Raw genomic sequence first — 21,188 nt, 5'->3', positions numbered from 1 at the left:
ATTTTCTGTAAAAAAATTCAGCCAGTCGAAAAAAAAAAAAAAAACAACTGAAAATATGGAGGTCAGAAAAAAATCCTAGTTTTTAGTAATATAAAGTAAGTATCTGAAGCACTTTTTGAGGATAAGTATATTTAGTTAAACTGAGTCTTTCTGAGTCTATGAAATAAAGATATCAAAATAGTATAATAACTATGTATAGCATGCTTCAAAGCATATTTTTACATGCCAGATATTGCAGTTTTATACTTATATCAAGCCATCTGCAGAGCTTTACTTCCATCCCTTTTTGTTAAAGCCAAGGAAAATAATAAATTGCTATATATCTGTACATTTCTTAAAACAGCTTATTAATCATGGGAATAGTGCCATAAAAATAGCGTGTGACAACAAAAATAACTGTTGAGAAGACTTATTGCATGACATAACTGAAAATATAAAAAATATCCCATATGCTTACCCAAGTTCTTTCCAGATGCCAAATCACAAAAATTATGAATTATCTGGGACAGTTGAAAGAGAGATCTTCCATTTGCCTTATGGTGGCTCCATCTACACTCTTCGCTGGCTGGCTGGATCTCTAGGGCAAAGGTATCCCTGGCTTGATATCACCTTTGCCGTAGATTTTGTCAAGTCCTCTCAGCCATGGGAAGTTTATGGTTGTGGAGTGGGGGGGGGAGTAGTGAGTGGAAAACAACACTCCTGGGAGCCTGGTGTGCAGGGAGCTCTGGTGGAAGACAAAAATGAGACCTTTTGTTAGGTGCCAAAGAGGAACCATCCAGGGGTGATGTGCCCCTTTGCAGCCGTTCAGTGTGGAGGTTTCTTCTTGTTAACTTGTTTTTGGAGCTACCTTGCTCCCAAAGTGCCTGAGTTTTTCTCCCTCCCCATATTTTGGTTTGTGCCCTGACAAGAGCTCATGTCAGTGATCACAAGCCCTTGGGGAACTCTGGAGGTCGCCCATTTGGGAGGAAAGGAGGAGGCATTTCTTCTGAAATGTGTGATCATGACAGGGCCAAGGGGCAGTGTTTCCCTTGTGATCAGGATGGAAAATGTGCAGGAAGCTCAGAGTCAAGGCTGTGTTGTGTTCTCTCCCTCCACTCTGGGGAAATGTCTGAAGCAGTGCTTTGTGCTTTCCACAAATGTAAGCCTCTCTTTACTGCTGTCTTAGGGTAGCTTTGCATAATTCAATAGATCTTCTCTTCCTACTCAGTGGCCACTTCCTTTTTCTCCCTTATCTTCTTGCTTTAGGCAAATGTGGCCTGAAGGATTGAAAGAACTCCTGCTCTTCCTTATCTTTTATGATTACAAAATTCTCTGCAGGCTTGTCCTGAGTTCCCCACAGTTTTAGGCTTTTAAAAAAATTAGTCTTAGTCTCACAGTATTTGTCACCAGGCAGAATCTTCACAGATTGTGTCAGTTTTTGCTTCAGTGACCTTTTTATTATGTATATGTGGAACAGATTCTGGATCAGATTCTGTATCAGACATCAGAACTTGGGAAACTAATTTAAGTGAAAGGTGACAAGTTTTCCTACCTGTGTCATTTCAAATGTACTTTTTCATAAGTTATTAAAAGGACTAGTTATTGGGTTAAGAGTATATTAGTCTGAAAAAGTGATTTTTCCTGATTACCACGGTCTTTATTGCTTACAAAAAAAACCACAGCAGCCAAGTGGAATGTATGCTATGAAAAATGCTTTTCATTCTCTTATGACTTATGTGTTTGTGCCGGTCAACAACCAAATTACATTAACCTGCAGAATACAAATATGTGGCATGAGAGGTGATGATAATTCAGATTACAAAAAAATATCAGGAAATCTTGCATGCTGTTGCCTACCTGACATGGTCCATGTGGGTTTTTGTCCACCTGAAATTTTAGTTTCTTTCTTTTCTTTTTTTTTCTTTTTTTTTCCTTTTTTTTAAAAAATGCAGTTTTTATAATTAGATTTATAGTTTAGATATAGTTTGTACAGTTAGATTTTTATACAGAGAATCAGAAGCATTTTTTCTCAAGCATAAGAAATTATTTCTCTGTTATTTTATATTATCTTCAATTGCTAGTGAAAGCCAGGGAATTAGCAGCTCTATGTGAGAACTCCATATCTAATGAAAAATCGATCACAGTTGTTAATGGTAACTAATGCCTCACTTCTTGAAAAATTACACTGATGTGCTTGGGAGATTTTTTTTTTTTAGTGTATAGTTCAAATGTTTATTTTAAAATTTTTATCTCCTTTCTTGGAAACAAAAAAATAAAAGAAGATAATTTTCTAATGATAAAATAATAGTTGTGTGCTTCATCAATTTATTTCTCAGTAATAAAGAAAAATAAGGGAATTGCTAAACTACAGTCACATTCTTGATCTCCATACAGTTTAATCCTCAAAATAAGAGGTTCTATTAGAGCTGAGGAAAACATTCCTCAGCTTCTTCTTGGTGCATGACTTTCTAGTCAATGTTAAACTTGTTTTAGAAGCCAGGGTTGGGGAGAGGTGGAAGAGAGAGCAAAATACTTAACGTTGTCCTTTGCTTGGACAGATTTTTGTCCCCAAAGTCTCCTAAAAATATATCTGTTGGTCTCTCTCTCCCTGCTGCACAATAACAAAGACTTGGATCATACCAACTGGTTACAGATCATTGTTGTTCTGGCAGCCTTCCTAGATAGGAAGCACACAAGTCTGGTTGTAGGTGGCAGCCCAAATCATCCCAGAAGCTCTGTTATTTCCGTGAGTATCATCAGCTAGACTTTATACCTGCCATACAACTCCATGGCTCAGAACAGGATCTTTACCAGGAGGAGGAGGAGGAGTTTGTATTTACTTTCTCCAATCTGGGGCACATTCACTACTCCAGGACTTAATATTTGGGAAACCGGTAAATTGCTTCATTTTCAGGGACAAGGTGGCTTCTCATGAAGCAGGCAGCCATTTAGATAAAGAGAAAATTAATGAAATCATCTCCCATGAAGAATCAGAATGCAGGTCTCATTTTCTGGAGAGGTGATTACAAGTTGTGCTTCTCTATTCATGATTCTCTGCCTTAATGTGAGGATTATTCAGAAAATTGGTTATTGCTTTACCAACAGGAGTGTGTGTTAATTGTACTGAAGTTTAACAGTTGACTGCTACATTGCCAGTTTAATTCTGCACTGGTGGTTGAGTTATTTTGTAGAAGAGATATAAATTACCAGTGTGTGAAATATAGATAAGGGCTGAATAACCAGAATGCAATGCTTTTTTAGGGACTTTAGGGAAGCTTTCACTTTTTTCTCTCTTTTTAGCTTGCCTTGTCTTTTTGTTTTTGTGAATGTACAAGACAACTATAGAAATCTTGATAGATTTACAGGAGAGAAACAAAAAATTACTTGGCTGGAAGAAGTGTTATAATTAGAGACTTGAGGATCTCAGTCTGACTTAGCTTATGAAAAAGGAGAGGGAATGATGATTTAACTGCTTTCTACATGTCCTTCCATAGGAATAAAATGGCTACTGAAAAGATTTTCTAAAGTAACAGAGAAATATATTAGTGGCTTGAAATTAAAGTCTGACAAATTGCCTTAATATTTTTAGCAATATGTGTTCTTAGTCTTTGAAACTGATTACCAAAAAAAGTCATAAGATCTTCATTCCTTGAAATCTTAAACATTATTGTCTTTCTGGCAGACAGGCTTTTATTAAATAGTATTGTATTCATTGAGGTAGTACAAGAGGTTGGACTAGACATTTTCATGCTCCAACAACCAAGAAAATTAGCTTTTTTCCATTAACTATCAGAGAATTCTAGTTCTGAAAATTTAATTTCAAACAGAGGAATCTTTTTTTTATAGTATTTTGTCTACTGGGTTTTTTATTCTTATTATTTGTTTTTAATTGTAATCCAGCAATTCTAGCATATTTGTAAAACTGGAGCTGGTAATAGAATAGGGCTAATTCTGAAAGGATGTTCTAGTAAGAGGTTTGGTTAGACCATCAATAATTGACTACTTGTACCTTGAGATTACCAAAATATGCTGCACAGTGATCTGAAATAGATTCAGCAGTAGAAGAAATGAGGGAGTCTTGGAAAATTAAGAATGAATCTGGTTCATGTTTCATAATCTGTCATGCAAAGATGTCAAAACATACTGAAATTAAGGCAGGACACTTTGATATGCAAAGTGCCTTAGTGCAGAGCTTGGAATTTGTGGTATTTTACTCAAACAAGGTTTAAAACAAAGAAGGAGCTGCCCTGGTTTTTGATTTTTCCACCTGCATTTCTTACCAGGCCTTTGCTAAGTAAACAACTGCAGTCACTTTGCTCTTCACTATTTCCTTCATTTGAAGAATTTCTACTCTTCAGCAGAGCACGGGAACCAGGGTCCAGCTGTGGCATTTGCATTGTGCTCAAGGAGCAGTATTCCTGGGGATATCATTGCAAAAGAAATATGGCCAGAATCTGAGTATTCTGTATCCAAAGATAATGTTTGTCACAGGAATCAGGGTTTTAAAAACATTGGAATAGAGTGCATTAAAGCTGTTGTCACGGGTCTGGATTCTGTTAGGTAAAGCAGGATGCATAATGCATTGGTCATCCACAGGTATGAATGTCTTGAAGTTCAAAGAAATTTAGGGTATTACTGTATTATTTTTAAAAAAACTCTTCCCAAACCCACAAAATATACCAACAACAACAACAACAACAATACTTTCCCCTGAATCTCTAAGTATCAAAAAAGCTATTTTGCTCTTTCAGATACCAGAGACTATGGTAATAATGGGGCAGAGTAGCCAGAATAGAGGAAATATGAATTTTATCATTGTAAATTAATTTCTGGATCAACAAATATAGCAGGGAAATAATGTGTAATGTGTATATTGAGTGAACAGAAGAAGTGCTTGTACTTTACAGATGAAATAAAATCGGTACAGTGGTTGGAGCAGCAGATGAATTATCTGTACCCTCGTTGCAGAGATGTAATTCAGAAGAAATGAAGGAAAATTACATTTACTGTCTTGAGGTAGTAAAGGAAAAGAATATTTTTCACTTGTAACCCTTGATTTTAACATGGTGTAGGATTGTCAGTGCAAAAGTTAATCTTCCTTAAGCTGAGACACCTTTTTTATTGTCTTCAATGTATTGACTTAGATGTGTTAATAAGTTTTAAATCAAAAATGTATGAAATATATAATATATAGTTATTATCTAGATAAAGTCAGATACATTAATTAATTTTCAGTAAATATTATTTAATCTATCCTTTTTTACTGTCAGGAGGACCACTTAAATTTGACAGTATCACTACAATTTTACAGTACCATTAATAATAAATCTGACTGATGATTAGTGTGCAGTGAATATCAATGCTAAATGTCAGGCTAGGCTCTGGGAAATCTAAATGCCTGTGTGATTGGGATTTAAAATTGCTTAATTAAAAAAAAAGCAACAAAAAATTGTAATTTTGTTATGGGACCATGGAAATCACATTCAGCAACCATTTCTATCTTAGCAGTCAGGAAAATTCAGGTTTTAGTGCCTGAAAAAGCTTTGGTGTGATGAGTTTGCAGTTCTCTTATTCCTAGCAAGATCAGTATAGGAAATGTTTGTTGTTTAGGTAGAACTAGAGTTTCCTCTCCAGAGTGATTGCTTGAAACCAGACAAAACTGAAAGTAAGCCACAAGAAAAATGGGACACTAAATTGGATAGCAAAGGTCAATTTAGGAATTAACCAGTTTTAAGTATATAGAGCTGAACTCATTGGCAAAGCCAAACCTGAAAAGAAAGCTTCACTGTGGGATGCAACAGCAGAGGACTTTTAGTGAGATTTTCATGTTCTTGTGGGAAAATGTGTATAGATATTCAATGTCATGTTCTACATAGTGATAGCTTAAGTTGCAGGAAAGCAGCTGTTGTAGGTACCCATCAGTTTCAAGCTCTGATGTCTGTCTTTGGCAGAAAGGAGCTGGGACGTAGCAAGAGTAAACATTTGCCTTTAAACATGGTCAGTTTGACATCTTCCTTTTCACAGGCATTTCTTCTCTTTCCATTTACTTCCTAACCAGTTCTGTTTTCAAGTTACAAATGAGTACTAAGATGTAAAACATGTAAACCTTGTAACTTTACCCAAGCTACTACCTTATATTTTTATCACATATTAGGATGTGAATATATCTCATATTTAAGAGAAATCCATCAACAAATTTGCACAAGAATGCCTCCAAGCATTGTCAGTAGCTGTGAGTATATCTTGTCAATGCTTGTTCTAATAAATCAGTATTCTCAGAAGACCTTGTACAGCTCCTGCTTTATCTGTACAGACACTGGCATTTCCTTGGGCAAACCTAAATTCTAAATCTGTTTACCTACTCTTTGAAAATTCTGAATCCTTCCAAAGTATTAAAATTACAACTTCAGAAGTCTCTGTTGAAGAAAACTGGGAGGTTGTTTAGGGTTTTTTTGGTGTCCTCCCTCCCCCTCACTTTGTCTGGAGAGTGTCAGAAAGTCAACTTTCTGTTTCTCTGCCATTCCTTATGACTTTCTGCTAGGAATGATCCCATTTCTCCGCCTCGTGCAAGGACTAATCAATTACATCCTTTTTGCCTTGATATCTTCCCATTTACCTCTTCTTTTAAATATTTCTCTCCACCACAGTATGTTTGTGTGTGTGCATGCTTCTGTCTTTTCCAGTCTGATTTTTTTTGCGCTGATTTAGCAAATAAATTGTGGTCACACAAAATATCCCTGAATAATTATATATTTGTTTGGAAAGCTGATAGACTCTTGAGCTTTTAGTATTGGAAAACTGCTTGTTTTGGTAAATTAAGTCAAAAGGAAATATGCAACAACCAAAAATGGGCAGTCCAGTGTCCAAATTTAGAATCACCCTACTGTTTTCCTAGACAGACATCCCAAGAAATGTAATATTTCTGTGCACTGAAGTCAACTGGAGATAAATTACTCTCTTCCCCAGTCACTCCATATCAAACTTTTGTATTTATATTCTTTTATCTATCTTAAAATTATTTTTGGTGGTAGTTTTTATGTTGAGCTTGGAAGAACAGTTCTTGGAAAAACTTAAAACTAACTTGGAAAAAGAAAACTTATTTTTTTTCCCATTTCAATTGGTAAATTTTCTTTAGTAAAAAAGCAAATCAGGAGTATAGGAGTGCAGGAACGGTGACTATGCAAAGGTGATCTTGATATATCAAGTCTTGCAGAGAATATAGAATTACTGAAATGTGACTTTTGTGATTGTTGTTTGTGGAATGGAAAAGAATAGATAAAGCTTTTATGTTGCTGAATAGTCTCTAATGTTTGTTAGGGTTTCACAAATCAAAGCGAACTGTATCTCCTTGTTTAGCCTCGCAAATATTTCTGTTTTGACTTTCACATTAGTGAGAATCAAAGGCTTTAACTAATTGGTTGTCTCCTTTTCTTATCCTAACTACAGTTTAAAGATAAACTTCAATATGGCCATATGAGTAATACATCCAACTGCTGAAAATCAGTGTGGGAGAAGCTCATGCAATTGATGTGTGTGTATACTGTGAAGCTGGATTTCTCCCTGTTTAGCTCCACATTTCTCCTCTCTTTTTCTCATGCCACATGTATGGTAGATTGCTCTGCAAGAGCTGTCTCTCCCTAGATGAAGCCTATCTTAGTAATTAAAATTATAATGGGGACTTCTCCAGGAGGTAGAATGGATGACCTACACTGTAGATTGCTTTCTCTGTTCAGTTTGTTTCCCTGCACGTTTCCTACCTCACATCACACTGCAGAAACACAAATTAGATGGAGCTTAAAGTATTTTTCCCATTGTCTTGAGCAGAGAGCAGGCCCTGGTGGTGTGTCCATCATGTGCATCCTGCTGGGCTGGATCTGAAGCTGTTGCTTGCAGGCGCCCTTACTGATGTGAGATAATAAACCCAGCAGATTTTGCCAAAGATCATGGGAGTGGGAAGACTGAACTGATAACCATCCAGCCTTCACAGTCTTTACCAGGTCTCCACATTCTGTAGAGAAGAATTTGGATTTTTTGGGAGCCACCACCCCCAGCAGCACAATCATGCTGTCAGTTACCTGGGAGAGCCAGATGTACTTTAGCTGTAGCAGTGCTTCGGTTCTCTCCAAATCTGCAAGGAATAATCCCTCGAAGGGAGGCAGAGCTCTCAGTCTTTTTAATTAGAATTGCCAAGGAAATGTAGAAGTAGTTTTGATCCTTGATTCTTGTCCAACAAGAATTGGGTTATTCTGAAATAAGGCTGTATTAGTATGGTAAGTTCTGAAACCATGTCCTGTTTCACTGAAACATGCAGATTCTCAGTAATTGGCATGGAAAAACTGGGATCCTGGGAGATTGTGGTATGTCCTATTTTATTCCCAGTAGTAGTAAGTCTTTTCTTAAAATGGAAATTCTCTTTGGAACTTATTCAGTATTCCCTAACTATATTTTCAAACCTCTACTCATGTTTTAACCCATGTTAACTAATGTGATTATAAATTTTAATTCAAATATAAATGCTTCTTACAGCTGTATTCATCGAACATGAACATAGTTTGTAGAACACAATCTACAAGTGTCTGTTTAAAGTGGCAAAATGGTAGTTCATACTCATTTACACCAAAAAGACTTCCTGAAATACATTTTAGCCAGCTGCTGGTTACCTGTTTCATTGAATAGAAGGTCTGATTAACTGTGGTCTATACTGTACTTTATTTCAAAATCAGATGGAATAATTATGTGGCTCAGGAGGGTTATAAAAGTGATAAATGTAGATATCATTTAACCTATATCTTGTATCTCTTTGCTAAAATCTTTTCTTAAAAATGACATGAGTGTTACAATAGTAGAAAATAAAACTATTTAAGGTTGACTGATATTTGAAGTGCCTTTCAACATAGGCATATTTATAGTGTCAATTATATGGAACTAAACCTAAGAATAAAACTTGCCAGATATTTCATTGAAATTTTGTCAAATGCTGAATTAAATATACTTCAATTAAATTCTTACATTATTCTAATTTTAGTAATTCAAATTTGAATAGCTTCATTGTCAGTTTTGGCTTTTATTGATGGCACGTGTTCCTGTGTGCTTTACACGACCATTCTTGCTTAACAAATGAAATTCTCAATTAACATCTTCCTTTATTAAGAGTCAAAAATAAATATATTGACTACAAAAGAGCTAAATATTAATATAGCCTAAATGAAACTTATAGAAATGTCATTTGTCTGTTTTTCTGGGACAGGAATGAAATTACTGCCTAGTAACATACTGAACTTCTTTTAATAAGTTTTTGAATGTGAAGTACTTTTCTGTGTTGTACCAGAGACCTCCTGGAATCATCCAATGCTAAACAGATAATAATAGAGCTGAAGCAGTGGATGAATTTGAGGAATTGCTCATCAGCTGACTAACAAGCTGCAAGCAGTTTCCTGTGGAGTAATGGAATTATTTATTAATTTAGGCAGCACTGCTCTGCCTAAAAAGAACATGGTGTATGACCTCAGCATCTGTATTGTCTTGTGGTTGGATAAACACTGAAATTAAAATATTTCTATTGGCATATTGATGTTATAGGGCACATTCCTTGGAATAGTGGAAATGTTCAAACACTCAAGCAAGTGAATCTCTAAACCACTTACCACTTCTAAAGCCTGAGACAAGATCAGATGCTCCCTTTCCCAATGCATTAGTACCTGTGTGTTGGTGTAATCTTTTCTGACCAAAATTCCCTTGCATAATATATCTCCCAAAGTATACCTGGATCTCTCAGTTAAACTAAAATGATCTGTGTTGCATGACAATTTTCTGACTTATTACTGAATAAGACAAAAAAATGCATCATCAAACCATCTACTTTTACTTTAGAGCCTCGGGGTTACATTTATACACTATTCCTTGCTGCTTATTCCAGTACAATCAGAAAATTTAACAGAATGATTATTTAATTTTATTTGTAAAGTTGAGTTCAGACAAGAAATATGTCAATCAGTAGACAATCAGTATACAAGCTCTGCTCATTATCTACTATTGCATAATCACCTGACTTTTATAACCTCTTAATTGTCTTGATAGCTAGTAGTCTCGAGATTTTCAGGGACTAAATTTCTTTAAATTAATTCTGGGATTATTCTGTTGTTATTTTAGCAGGTAATCATGAATTTAACTTTGAAGAAAAGAAGTTGGTTATAGAAAGCATTTATTTTGTGTTGAAAGGACTTTTTTGAATGCCTTATAAAGATGCACACAATTTTTCAGTGAAGTACAGAATTCTCTCACCTTTTCAGTAGAAACTTTTCACTATTTCAGATCAGTGTTGATTGATTGATAAAAGCAGTTTTGACAGGATCTTAGCACTAGGATGTTCTTATTGCAGGACAGCACAAAATTTCCCATAAAATTTTGTCATAAATATGTCATATATATGCTCCTGAATGCTTCTGCTTTGCCTTTGGAGTAACACAACAGTGTGCAAGGCAGGTTTAGTCTTAAAATTCCATAATTGCTCATGAAACACAGAACTAGAGCTGTGTGGGACTCATTGGTGTGATGTACCTGGCACAAAGAATTAACCAGAAGTAACTGTGGCAACTGTTAATTATTCTATCACCTTTGAACAATGAAGTTCTTCTTTTCTCTGTGTGTACTAGCCAAAACATTTCTTGTGAGAGGGAACATTATTTCATCATTTGCTCCCATCTCCTGTAGACTACATAATTTACCATAGGACATTCATCACTTTGTTCCTAGTCTGGTTGTTGGGGCTGGAAGTAGCATTTGGGAAAACAAGCAGTCTTGCTTTTAAGATTTCCAGTAATGGCTAAGTGCTGTCTCTGTTTAAGAGAGAAAGCACAATGTGTATCTCAAGCTCTGTCACTATATGTATGAAGGTTTAATGTATTATTTTACTTGTCTAACTTTTTCATAGCAACCCAGGGAAGAATTAATATTTGGAAAAATGTATTCTTATTTTTAGTTACATTTGCTTCAACAGGTCTTTTGACCTTTTTACAAGACTGATTATAAGATCACTTTTCAGTCTATCCTCTGTTGTCACCAGTTGTTCTTCATAATTGGCAGCTATGAAGAAAATCTGCACCTTGTAATCACTGTTACTAATCACTAAAAATTCAAGAAACATTAGAAAAAATCTGTTGAAGAACAAGATGAAAAATACTAAGTTTTGACCTTATGTACAGTTTATATAGTCTTTCATTTTTGCTTGAAGAGCACAAACAAAAATTCCTTAAACTTTCTCTAAATATGTTATTAGTAAATTCATCGGCAGAAGCATACAAAACCAGGGAAAACAAATACTAATACAACATTGGTGCTTTAGTTTTAAATGCACCAATGTGGTATTAGTTTAGTATGAAACCATTATAGATGGATGCATTTGTCATCAGTGACTGCACATGTGATAACCTATGTCTGCCTGTGTGTGTTCTGGGTGTACAGACCCACATGGAGCAAATACTGTGTTAATTATTAATGCCTGAAGGCTGAGAAGGAAAGCAAATCAAAATGGCTGAGTTAAGGCTACCTGCTTGGTTTCTTTGGTGAGACAGAGTGTGTTAGACTACCATCTGCGCCCACTGCAAACAGATGGGCAGCAAATGGTATGATTTGCATAGTCCTCTTAAAAGGCAGTAAATTGAATCAAATGCTGTGGTGTTATCAATTTTTTTATCTGTATCTCTGTAGGTTGTTGCTCAGGATCTTGGTTATGTTCAAGTAACTTTCTGGCTTTGGAACACACAGCCCTCTCATTTGTGTCTGTTTAGTTTTCCATAACCTCCAGTGTGCATTAGGGCAAGAGTATTATTCTGTCCCAGCTTATTCTCTTTGTAGGTTTTTACTGGATAGGTTTGCAAACAGGCATGTTCCTCCTGTTCCCATATTTGTCATGCTTTTGACTGAACTGGTGTCTGCACTGGTAAATGGCTCTGAAACATTGACCCCTGTGAATATAATTAATTATACTCTTCTCTCACTTCCGTGGATTCCAGTTTTCTTTCAGTGTTGCCTTTCTTGTTTTTATCTGTGTATGTCAGTGAGCTTGTTGAGGTTTATGACTGCCTGGGAAGAAAAAGGAAGCCCACTGTAAATGCAACCTTTTAATGTTGTTTTTTTTTACTACTGCATGAAGTACAACCTCAAAATACAAATCTTTCAGTGTAGCTCACTGGCAATATGAAACTTTTACAGAATAATAGCTAAATTACTTATCTTCTGGAGGTGAATTTAGCACTAGGCAGTTTCTGTTAATCATTGTATGTGTGTGTATGTGTGTGTATATACGCATATGCAAAAGGAAATTTAAAATTATTGATACTCCACAAATGGAATGTGAAATTATTCACCTACATGTGAGCTAGATAATCTTGAAGGTCCCTTCCAACCCAAGCCATTCTATGATTCTATGATTTTGTGTTATTTGTGAAACATTGCTAGAGTCAGTACCTCTGAGTAACTGCTTTTCACAGTGTACTACTTCAAGTTTAGGGTTGAGTTCAATCACATGTTGACTTTGTTTGTAATCTGTTTCTAGAACAGATAATTCTCAAAATTACAAAGACCTTGAAAGGCAGTCTTATTCAGAAGAACTTAAAATACGTAGCCCTATGAGTTTTGCTTATTCTCATGGTATCTGCAGATACTTTGGGAAATAAAATGGCTTCCAGTGTATAGAGTTATATGATTAAATACAAGCAATCTATAAGCTTTAACCTGGAAGAAATCAAAGATTTTCTAAAAGCAAAATTTTCAGCCAGTAAAGATAATAAAGAATATGTAACTGTTCCTGAGATTAACTCTTACATAATTTGTATGTATGAGCAGAGAAATCTATGTCAAGAAAAGTAAACAAGATGAAGGTCAAAAGTAAACAAGATGAAGGTAGACCAAAATCTCATGTTTATTGGTGTTAAAAAAAGGTTGTGTTTATGAAAGATTTCACATCCAGCATCCTAAGATAGCAGCCAAGTGCAGCAGTATTTCACCTTTTCATAGTGGAGAGAAAAAAAGAGAGCTATTTATTTAACCAGCTGAATGCACTCCAGACAGAATGAAGCTCATTGTAAAACTGAATCCTTCTATGTTCAAAACAAAACTCACAAAGATATTGTTTAATGAAGCAGCACCCAGTGAATCTACAGCAAATAGAAGGCCATAAAGGTAGGAATATGTTGTGTGTCCTTTGTAAGGAATTCAGTGAGCTCAGCTACAAGCAGTTGTCAGAACAGAGCTTTGTAGCAGGCGCTTATTTTTTGAAGAGCAATGGAGAAGTCTCAAAAAACAAAACCAGTATGAGTTCCCAATTTGTTATTTTAATAAACATGTGGTACATATATTAAAAAACTATATTGGATATAAGAAATTACAAAATGCAATCTGTGTTTTTACATTGTATTAAAGAAACCATTACTAAGATGATGTGTGGCTTTGATTTTGAGACTTGAAAGAAGTTGAGCACACATTCTAGACTATCCTCCTGAAACTAGAGCCTTCTGATTGTTTAGAACATTGTTTATTTTCTTTGTGATTTCTTTTTGATTGTTTAGAATATTGTTCATTTTCTCTGTTCATTTTTCTTTTTATTTTTTTTTTAAGAAGAAAGGGTGAGATGTCACCCTGAAAACTAAACCTTCTGATCTTGTTTTCATAGTTTTAGTTACTTTCGCAGTAATGCAACTATAAACATAAGTTGTTTATACATTCCTTCTAAGAAATGTCCTTTGATGGATGTTTTGCATGACCAGTGTGATTGGGAAGGTGGTAAGTTAATTATCCAGTCCCTGGTCATTGTCGAGAATCTATAAATACTGGAGTCAGAAAATAAAGTTACTTCTTTTCCTGTCATACCACTGAGATGTGTTTGTGTGAATCATTCAGTGTCCTTTAGTGATACTAGACTATGTATGAAAACACATAGGAGTTATTCAAAACTAAGAAAATTGGTGGTGACATGAAAGCAAAGGATCTCAAAGTATTTTGCTTTTATTTATGAAGAAGATGGATAAGATACAGCTTTCAAAGCAGGAAATTTCTGCTAATATGAAGGTATTTAATTTAGCAAAAAAGATGTAATGAGATGCAAAAGCTTGAAACTAAAGCTAAATGTATTGAGTTCACATATAGTATGACATTCTTAATAGTGAGGATAACAAAGCACAGAAGCAATACACTTCAGAAATCAAAACATAAAATATCTCATGTAAAGAGAGAAAAAATCAGTTGGAACCCCAGTTTTTTACTTAGGACTTTGGCATTTATTTAGGACTTAGGGCTCTGGCATTTATTTCTACCAGAATATGCAGTGTCCTTAGTAGACAGAAAATTAATGTATAGGAGACTTGGAGAAACTCCATGAGGGAACTGTAAAAATATGTATTCCAGGAACTGAAAGTAGCTATGTTCAAAACTGCAAATCTAGGTGCTAAAGGTGCTGTTTCCATAATCGTTATCTTTTGACAAGATCCGTCCTGTGACACGGATACAGCTGACAAACCTTCTGGTTGGTTTAGTTGGTCAGTGTTGTGGTTGAATTCTTTGATCATTGTAATACTTGATTATTTAGATAAATCTATTGGTGCTTTTTAAACTGATAAATCACTCAATTCAGTGGAATAAGTCTTCTGCAAGAAAAAGCCACCCTATATTTGAGTTATACCCTAAGTCAATGCTGCAGTTGGTTTATGTAATGGAGTAACACCAGCCCACAAGCATCTGCTGTTGAGGTGCTGTATAGTCCTACTCAAACATGTACCAGTCAGTACAGATCAGATGACAAGGACTCTGAGCAGCAATGCTGCTTTTGCAGCACCCCACAATTCCCAAATGTTTTAAAGGAGAGGCTGTAAATGGAGATTTCCCATTTCTGTGTGTATCATTTTAATAAAATAGTGGATGTGAGACCAAATTATAACCCTTTGCTGTAATGTTCATTTCTGTACATAAATTGCTCTTAGTCATGGAAGAAGTTAGTTAAGTACTCAAAAAAAGTTAGAGCTGCTTCTTTACATAGCTTGGTGTCATTTTCTTCTATGGAAGAGATTTGGTTATGAAAAAGGTGCCATATGTGATTTAGGAGTTTTTACTTGATGGGGGATATCTGCTAGCTGCCTTGGAAGGAGGTTCTTTATGACACCGTATCTTCACTTCCTTGCCCCTGCAAAGAGGAATGAATCAGACTGCAGTCCATGTTATTGCCAAAAGATTTCATCTCATGCTACTAAAGAGTGACTGTCTTGATGAAGGAAAACATGTCCTACCTCATCCCCTTCTGATCCTAAGAAGTTAAATACCTGCTGCAAGTGACACTGGCCTCAACTTCATGAGTCAATTCTGAAGTATCTGCACTTTTGGTTCCCAGTGAACACCAAAGACTTGCGAGTCTTTGGATTCCATTAGTACTAACCTCTGAGAAGAATGAGACACATCAGATGTATGTGTATCACATAGTGAAAATGAGTCATGGAAGAAAAAAGCTGTGGGGTACTGTGGAAAGTGGTCAAAGATCGTGCTATGAAAGGATTTGGTCACTGTTACCACTCGTCATGAATGTAATCATTCACTGGCAACTTTGATTTCCAGGACGTGAGAGTGTAAATTCTTGGTTACTAATGTATTATGCTGTCACGGAAGTCTGCATCTTGGAAGATGAATTCAAGTACTTAAAATTAGTCATCTCAGCAACCAATTTTTTCCCAAGTAATTATAAGCTTTGGAATATCAGGATGTTGAAACACTCAGTGAAAAGGTGTTGCATACAAGTGAATGAAGAGAAAAAAATCCTATTTCACTTTCACAGATCTTAAAACCAGGATTAAATGTAGTTTGCAGAAAGAACACTTTTCTTTTAGAATGTTATTACTGTCATAGTTTTACTACTTGATGTACATAATTCTAATTCTACTTGTTTCACTCTATATCCCAAAAGACATCCAGACTTAGTTTTCATCTTCTTCCCTTTTATCTGTAAATTAGGATAATCTGGCATGGCTTTGAAAGCCCCAGGGAGATCCAACATACTGATAAGAGAGAAGATAGTGACTCGCTTTTATTCTTGAAACCCATGGTGTCTACTTTGCAGTATTTATATGTATTGGTCCCACTTTTAATATCCTCAGAGATTCTCCATTCTCCCTGATAGCAGAGTCATGATTTAATGAAAAAAAGTAAAAAGAATAAAGTCAATCCAAAGCCTGAGCTGTAGGTATTTCTTCTGCTGTATATCCTGTTGTAATACACTGCTATGAAAAGATTTGATGAGGTAAGGTTGTACTTCTCCATGCTTGGCAGCAAAACACAGAATTTGCAGAAGATGGGCTCAAGTGCCAAGAACACGTGCCAAGTCATCATATCTCTTCAGCTCCTTCTGCTGGAGGGACCTCACTGCAGCTCCCAGAATGTTTGAAAACCACCAGCAGTCAGTGCTAATGCTGCTATTTAAGCATCAGTTCTCACTTCAGGGCAACTGGCCAGAATGAAGCAGACAGCACAATTTCTCTCTTATTTTAGTAATTTGTGAGTACTTTAGTAATTTGTATTTCAGGGTGAACTGATGCATATAAATGTGAATTTTTGGAGAGTGCTTTGTTTGTTTGGGATATGCTCAGTGAAATCATTTACTTTGTTGGGATGTTTCCTAGAAAACTGACTTAGCGTGATACTGATGTTGAAGGGTGACAGACACTTAATCAGGGCAATGCAGTTGTAGTTTTCATTAAGGACAATCATTAAGTGGTGCCATGTATTTGTACTGAGTATTAAACTTAGGTTAAAAGGAAAGAACTTACCTGTTAAAAGTTCCAGTTAGCCTGAAATCCCAGGTGGGCTGGTTACTTGCTTGATTGGTTTTGGTACTTTTTCTCACGTCACAAGAAGTGGTTGTTAAATGTTAAAAAAAAAAGAGTGCCACAGAACAGTCATTCAGAATGAACCAGAGGATTACCATCAACTCTTAGAAAGTGCCTCGGACTACAATAGATCTTTATTGTCTATTTTGAATAGCTTGTTTAAAAGATTCAGGTTTTTTATTATTTTGTCAGTTATTATTGGATCCATGACTACAGTTTGGGAACAAGCAGCAAATGGAGTTACTTCTTTTGCCCTCACTTGCTGTTCTGGAATGTATTTACAGTGTTTTATACACAACTTTTCATCTCCATCTCCATCTTACAAATAGAGAAATGAAGGCTCAGGTAAGAAAAAAAACCTTTTTTCCCTTAAGGTTATCCAACAGACCAGTTGACAAAATCAAGAGTAGAGTTCAGGTCTCTTGAGAGACTGTACCCATGGGTCACTGGTACCCATTAAGCTGCTTGTTTAACAATTGAAAGAGCAATTGCTTCATACTTGGAACTTCTAAACCTCAAATTTGCTAATTAATGGATTATACTTTCTGGAGGCCAATATTAGAATGGTTTACTGTACATCTTTCTCCTGTGAACAGGGAAGTAAAGATTCTAACATTTACCTGCAGCTAAAATAAGTGGACTTCTTTTGGTCAGGATCTTACAATATGCTAATATGATTATATATTACAAGTAGATCAAGCTCTATGTTGTAAAATATTGTTTCCAATAATAATCCTGTTATTTTCAATATGTGGTGTTTCATATGGTTGCTAATAATATATTTCATATTTCTCTTTTTGTTTTACTTTTGATCTTCAGTAATTTTCTAGAAAAACAATTTCTTGCTAGAGTCTCTGACTCAGATGGGAATGATCATCATCCTCTAAGTTAGGGAGATGACAATTTAGCATGCACAGAAAAAGACATGAAGACAATGGATAAAGAGCTACATTATATGGCTACTCTAGATAAGTTCCAAAATCTGTTACATTCATGTGTTATATAAACCAATAATGTATAAAAATAAATTAAAAATGCATCTGCTGAATTTGTGTGTTAATTCATGTACTTTGTTTCACAGGAAAAAAAATGGGCAAGAACAGAATACTCACAGTTGCATGTTTCAAGCTGCTGATGTTGGTACTTTAATTAGAAGAGTGGAATGTCAGCATGAATTCTTTTGTTTTACAGAAAGCAAGAAGAATTGAGGCTAATTAAAGGTTAATTAGAGTTTAATTGGTAGTTCTTTCTTTCCCTCTTTACTTCTGGTGATAACAGTAATGTTAGAATCCTTGACTTTGATGGCAACAGATTGGGCAGGCCTGGTGTTGATTGCTACTGCCAACATGAAAGTGGTGCTGCAGTTCTGCAGCTCCAGTTCTTAATCAATGAGGTAAGGACATATTTACTCAGATTCTTCTGTATACATTTAGTTGCATAAGTCAATTCATGTTATTGTAATTCAGTGATATAACTTCTCCCACTGACAAATTGTGCCAAGAAGTAAGTGGTGTACATCCAGAGGACATTCAACATACAGCCTTTTAGAAGAATATTTATGGTACTGCACTCAGGGAAAAGCATTGCTTTCCTATACATCAGTTTAAAATACCTAACAAAAGGCAGTCAATACATGAATGTGTGTGAAATGATGTAAAACCCATTAAGTTACTAAATATGCTGCACAGTCCTGGTTCAATTAGAAATTAATAAATGAGCTAAATCTTTCTATCAAAATATATTGATGATTATTGGCTGAAAACTCAATATTTGAGGATATGCTATTACATGAAGCAATGCAAAGCAATTGCAGGGATTGTTAATCAAGCCATCATGCTTAGTCTTTGTAAATGGTTTGTCAAAATCAAATTTAGGCAACATGAAGAAACAGTACCAGATTATAGCTTGCTCTGTGCAGAAGGTTGTGAAGATGGGAATAGGCAAGAAGACTTTCTGGTGAATACAAATCAGAGGGAACTTTTTTTTAAGACCTTAGAAGTTGGCCAAGTCTTAGTTCAGTTTTGATTAATTTTCTCCCATGACATAAGGGAACACTTTTGACAGTTTCAAGTCCTCTTTGTAAATGGGAATATCTTAGAACTTCTCAGGGGAAGAGTTTTAGTTTTATGAGTTTTTTAAACCTGAAAAATACTTTTTTTTTCCTACACCTATTTGGAAAAAGTAACTGAACCACAGACACTAAGGAGGGAGGACTGAAGCTTTAGAAACAGAATGGTGAAATTCTTAAGAGGAATGCAGGGATGAGAACAGGAAGGACAGAGTTTGAATCAATATCCTTTCTTTTCACGGATGACCAGCAAACCCCCTAATACACGGGATTAATTTGGTTGCTGTGGTGGGCAGTCTTTCTGACTCTTTGGGAGATGAGAATTAAAGCATGGATTACACTGTATTAGAGAAGTCTCACCCCTGTAAATTTCATTTGCATAGGTCAATGTTGAAAAGAACATTTGCTAGGATTAGAGAAGATTGTCAGTCAGTCATGGATGGTAGGAACTAATCTTTCCGGTTACATCTTTGCCCTTCCTCAGTATAAAGCATTGCCTTGTGTTTGGGCAATCTGTTCCTCTCTGCAATGGTATTACACAAGGGTAGATCTGTGCCCAGCCTGATCTGAGGTGTAAGTGTAGTAAACCACTGCAGGAGTAGTAGGGAGCTTCCCCTGCAGGTAATTCTCACATGTCAAAAATGTTCTGTGGTGAGGAGAAAGGAAGTCAAAAGCAGGTAGAAGTTGACTCCAAGCTTCTCAGTCAGATAAAGGCCTGGGTTTTGAAAGATGACCATTTTTGGGATGCCACAAGCAGAACCAGAGTATTTCTGATCTGTGCTAAAGACTCTGTCCTTCTGTCTACATCTCTTAGTTCTTCCTACATCCTGTCCTCTTGCTACCTGTCCCTGCTTTCTTATCTGCACCCTCTTTTCACAGTTCCAGTTTTGAATTTTCATCGTACCTTGATATGACTACTAAGCTGTGCTTGGCACTGTTAAGTGTGTGCCCATGCATGCACCAATCCCTTTATCCTTCACTTACATCTTTTGCACTCACTTTTTTCAGTAAGGTTTTTCCATTTTGTTAATCTTTCTGTGTATGTGGAAAGTCTTGAGAGTTGGCTTGTGTAATCTTGGTACAAAGTTTTAATTTGAGTTTTAAATCAATGGAGTTTTAATTTAACTTTGGCTGATCTTGTACTAATTTAAAATGTTTACATTTAACAGATCGATTCAATTGTGTATTATTTATGATAGAGTATTTTTGTTCTAGAAGAAAGGAATGATTTTTCATAAACTCAGTTTTACAGGTAGATCTTTAGCAGTGAGGATCATGTAAGAATAAGACAGAATCTGCAGAAAAATAATGTGTTGCTTTATTTTGTGTCTGCTCTAGGGTGCTTTGGTCAGTGCATGTGCAGATGATGCCCTTCATTTGTGGAACCTCCGACAGAAACGACCGGCTATTCTACATTCTCTGAAATTTAACAGAGAAAGGTAAGACTATATGGCACAAAATAAAGATCTCATTACAAAAATAACACTTCCTGGATTTCTTATCATACATTTTGCCTTTCTACAGGTGGATATAGATTTGCCTTGAATATTTTTCTTTCAGGTTTGTTTCTATGGAGCAAAAACTTCACTTTCTCTTTCTGCAGCTTTCTTGGAACTAGAAAAATTTGGTCTTCTTTTTGCCAAAATGTTCCTCATTTTACTCCTATTTTCATGAACTGCTGTGAACAGTAATTTTTTTTCTTCAAACTGAACACAAGCACTCACTTTTGGCTGAACTGTTGTTCAGTAATAGACAGAGTACTTCAACTGGCTGTATGAGGGTAATAATTATTTTCTTTACCTTGAAATATTTTTGTTTTTGTAAAATACTAGAAGTTTAGCAGAAATAGGTTGTGAGTTTGGGAAACTCTGGTACCAATGAATCAGAGTGTTTTTCTAAATTTTACTTTATCAGTACCTAATTGTAGAAATCCTTAATGAAAATAGATTAAATGACTGGTTGTAATTTTCAAACTCCGACAGGAGCTGAGCACTTCAATCTGTATTTAGTCATCCAAGTAAAACCTGATAAGAAGTTAGGGAACTTCAGTGCCGCACGTCTATTAATAGTGAGAAAAAGTTCCAAGTTTCTATTAAGGAATTAGGGCAGTAGTTAGGAGACCAAGATTCAGTGCATAAATGCAGCAGTTGTTTTTAACTGGAAGTTTAACTTGTATTTTCATTCTCTTAGTATGTGCATTCAGTGTTTAAGGTGCAGCAACTTTTTTTGATATTTATATATTTCCTTGTGCAGTGGAGAAAGATCTCAGTCCTTCACCA

The 21,188-nt window shown here is 35.6% G+C and overlaps 1 protein-coding gene across 5 annotated transcripts in view; it reads left to right on the top strand.

Annotated features, from left to right (window-relative positions):
• Positions 1-21,188, top strand: part of STXBP5L (syntaxin binding protein 5L) — a 182,619-nt gene that overhangs the window by 50,278 nt on the left and 111,153 nt on the right. For all 5 annotated transcript variants that reach the window (XM_058857936.1, XM_058857944.1, XM_058857968.1 and 2 more), the window contains exons 3-4: positions 18,153-18,234; positions 20,248-20,348. In XM_058857936.1, coding sequence (XP_058713919.1) covers positions 18,153-18,234; positions 20,248-20,348 — 183 coding nt within the window. The remainder of the gene's footprint in view (positions 1-18,152; positions 18,235-20,247; positions 20,349-21,188) is intronic.

The sequence above is a fragment of the Poecile atricapillus genome, chromosome 1 (assembly GCF_030490865.1).
Source record: "Poecile atricapillus isolate bPoeAtr1 chromosome 1, bPoeAtr1.hap1, whole genome shotgun sequence".
Taxonomy (NCBI): domain Eukaryota; kingdom Metazoa; phylum Chordata; class Aves; order Passeriformes; family Paridae; genus Poecile; species Poecile atricapillus.
This window is presented reverse-complemented; position numbering and strand designations above follow the sequence as displayed.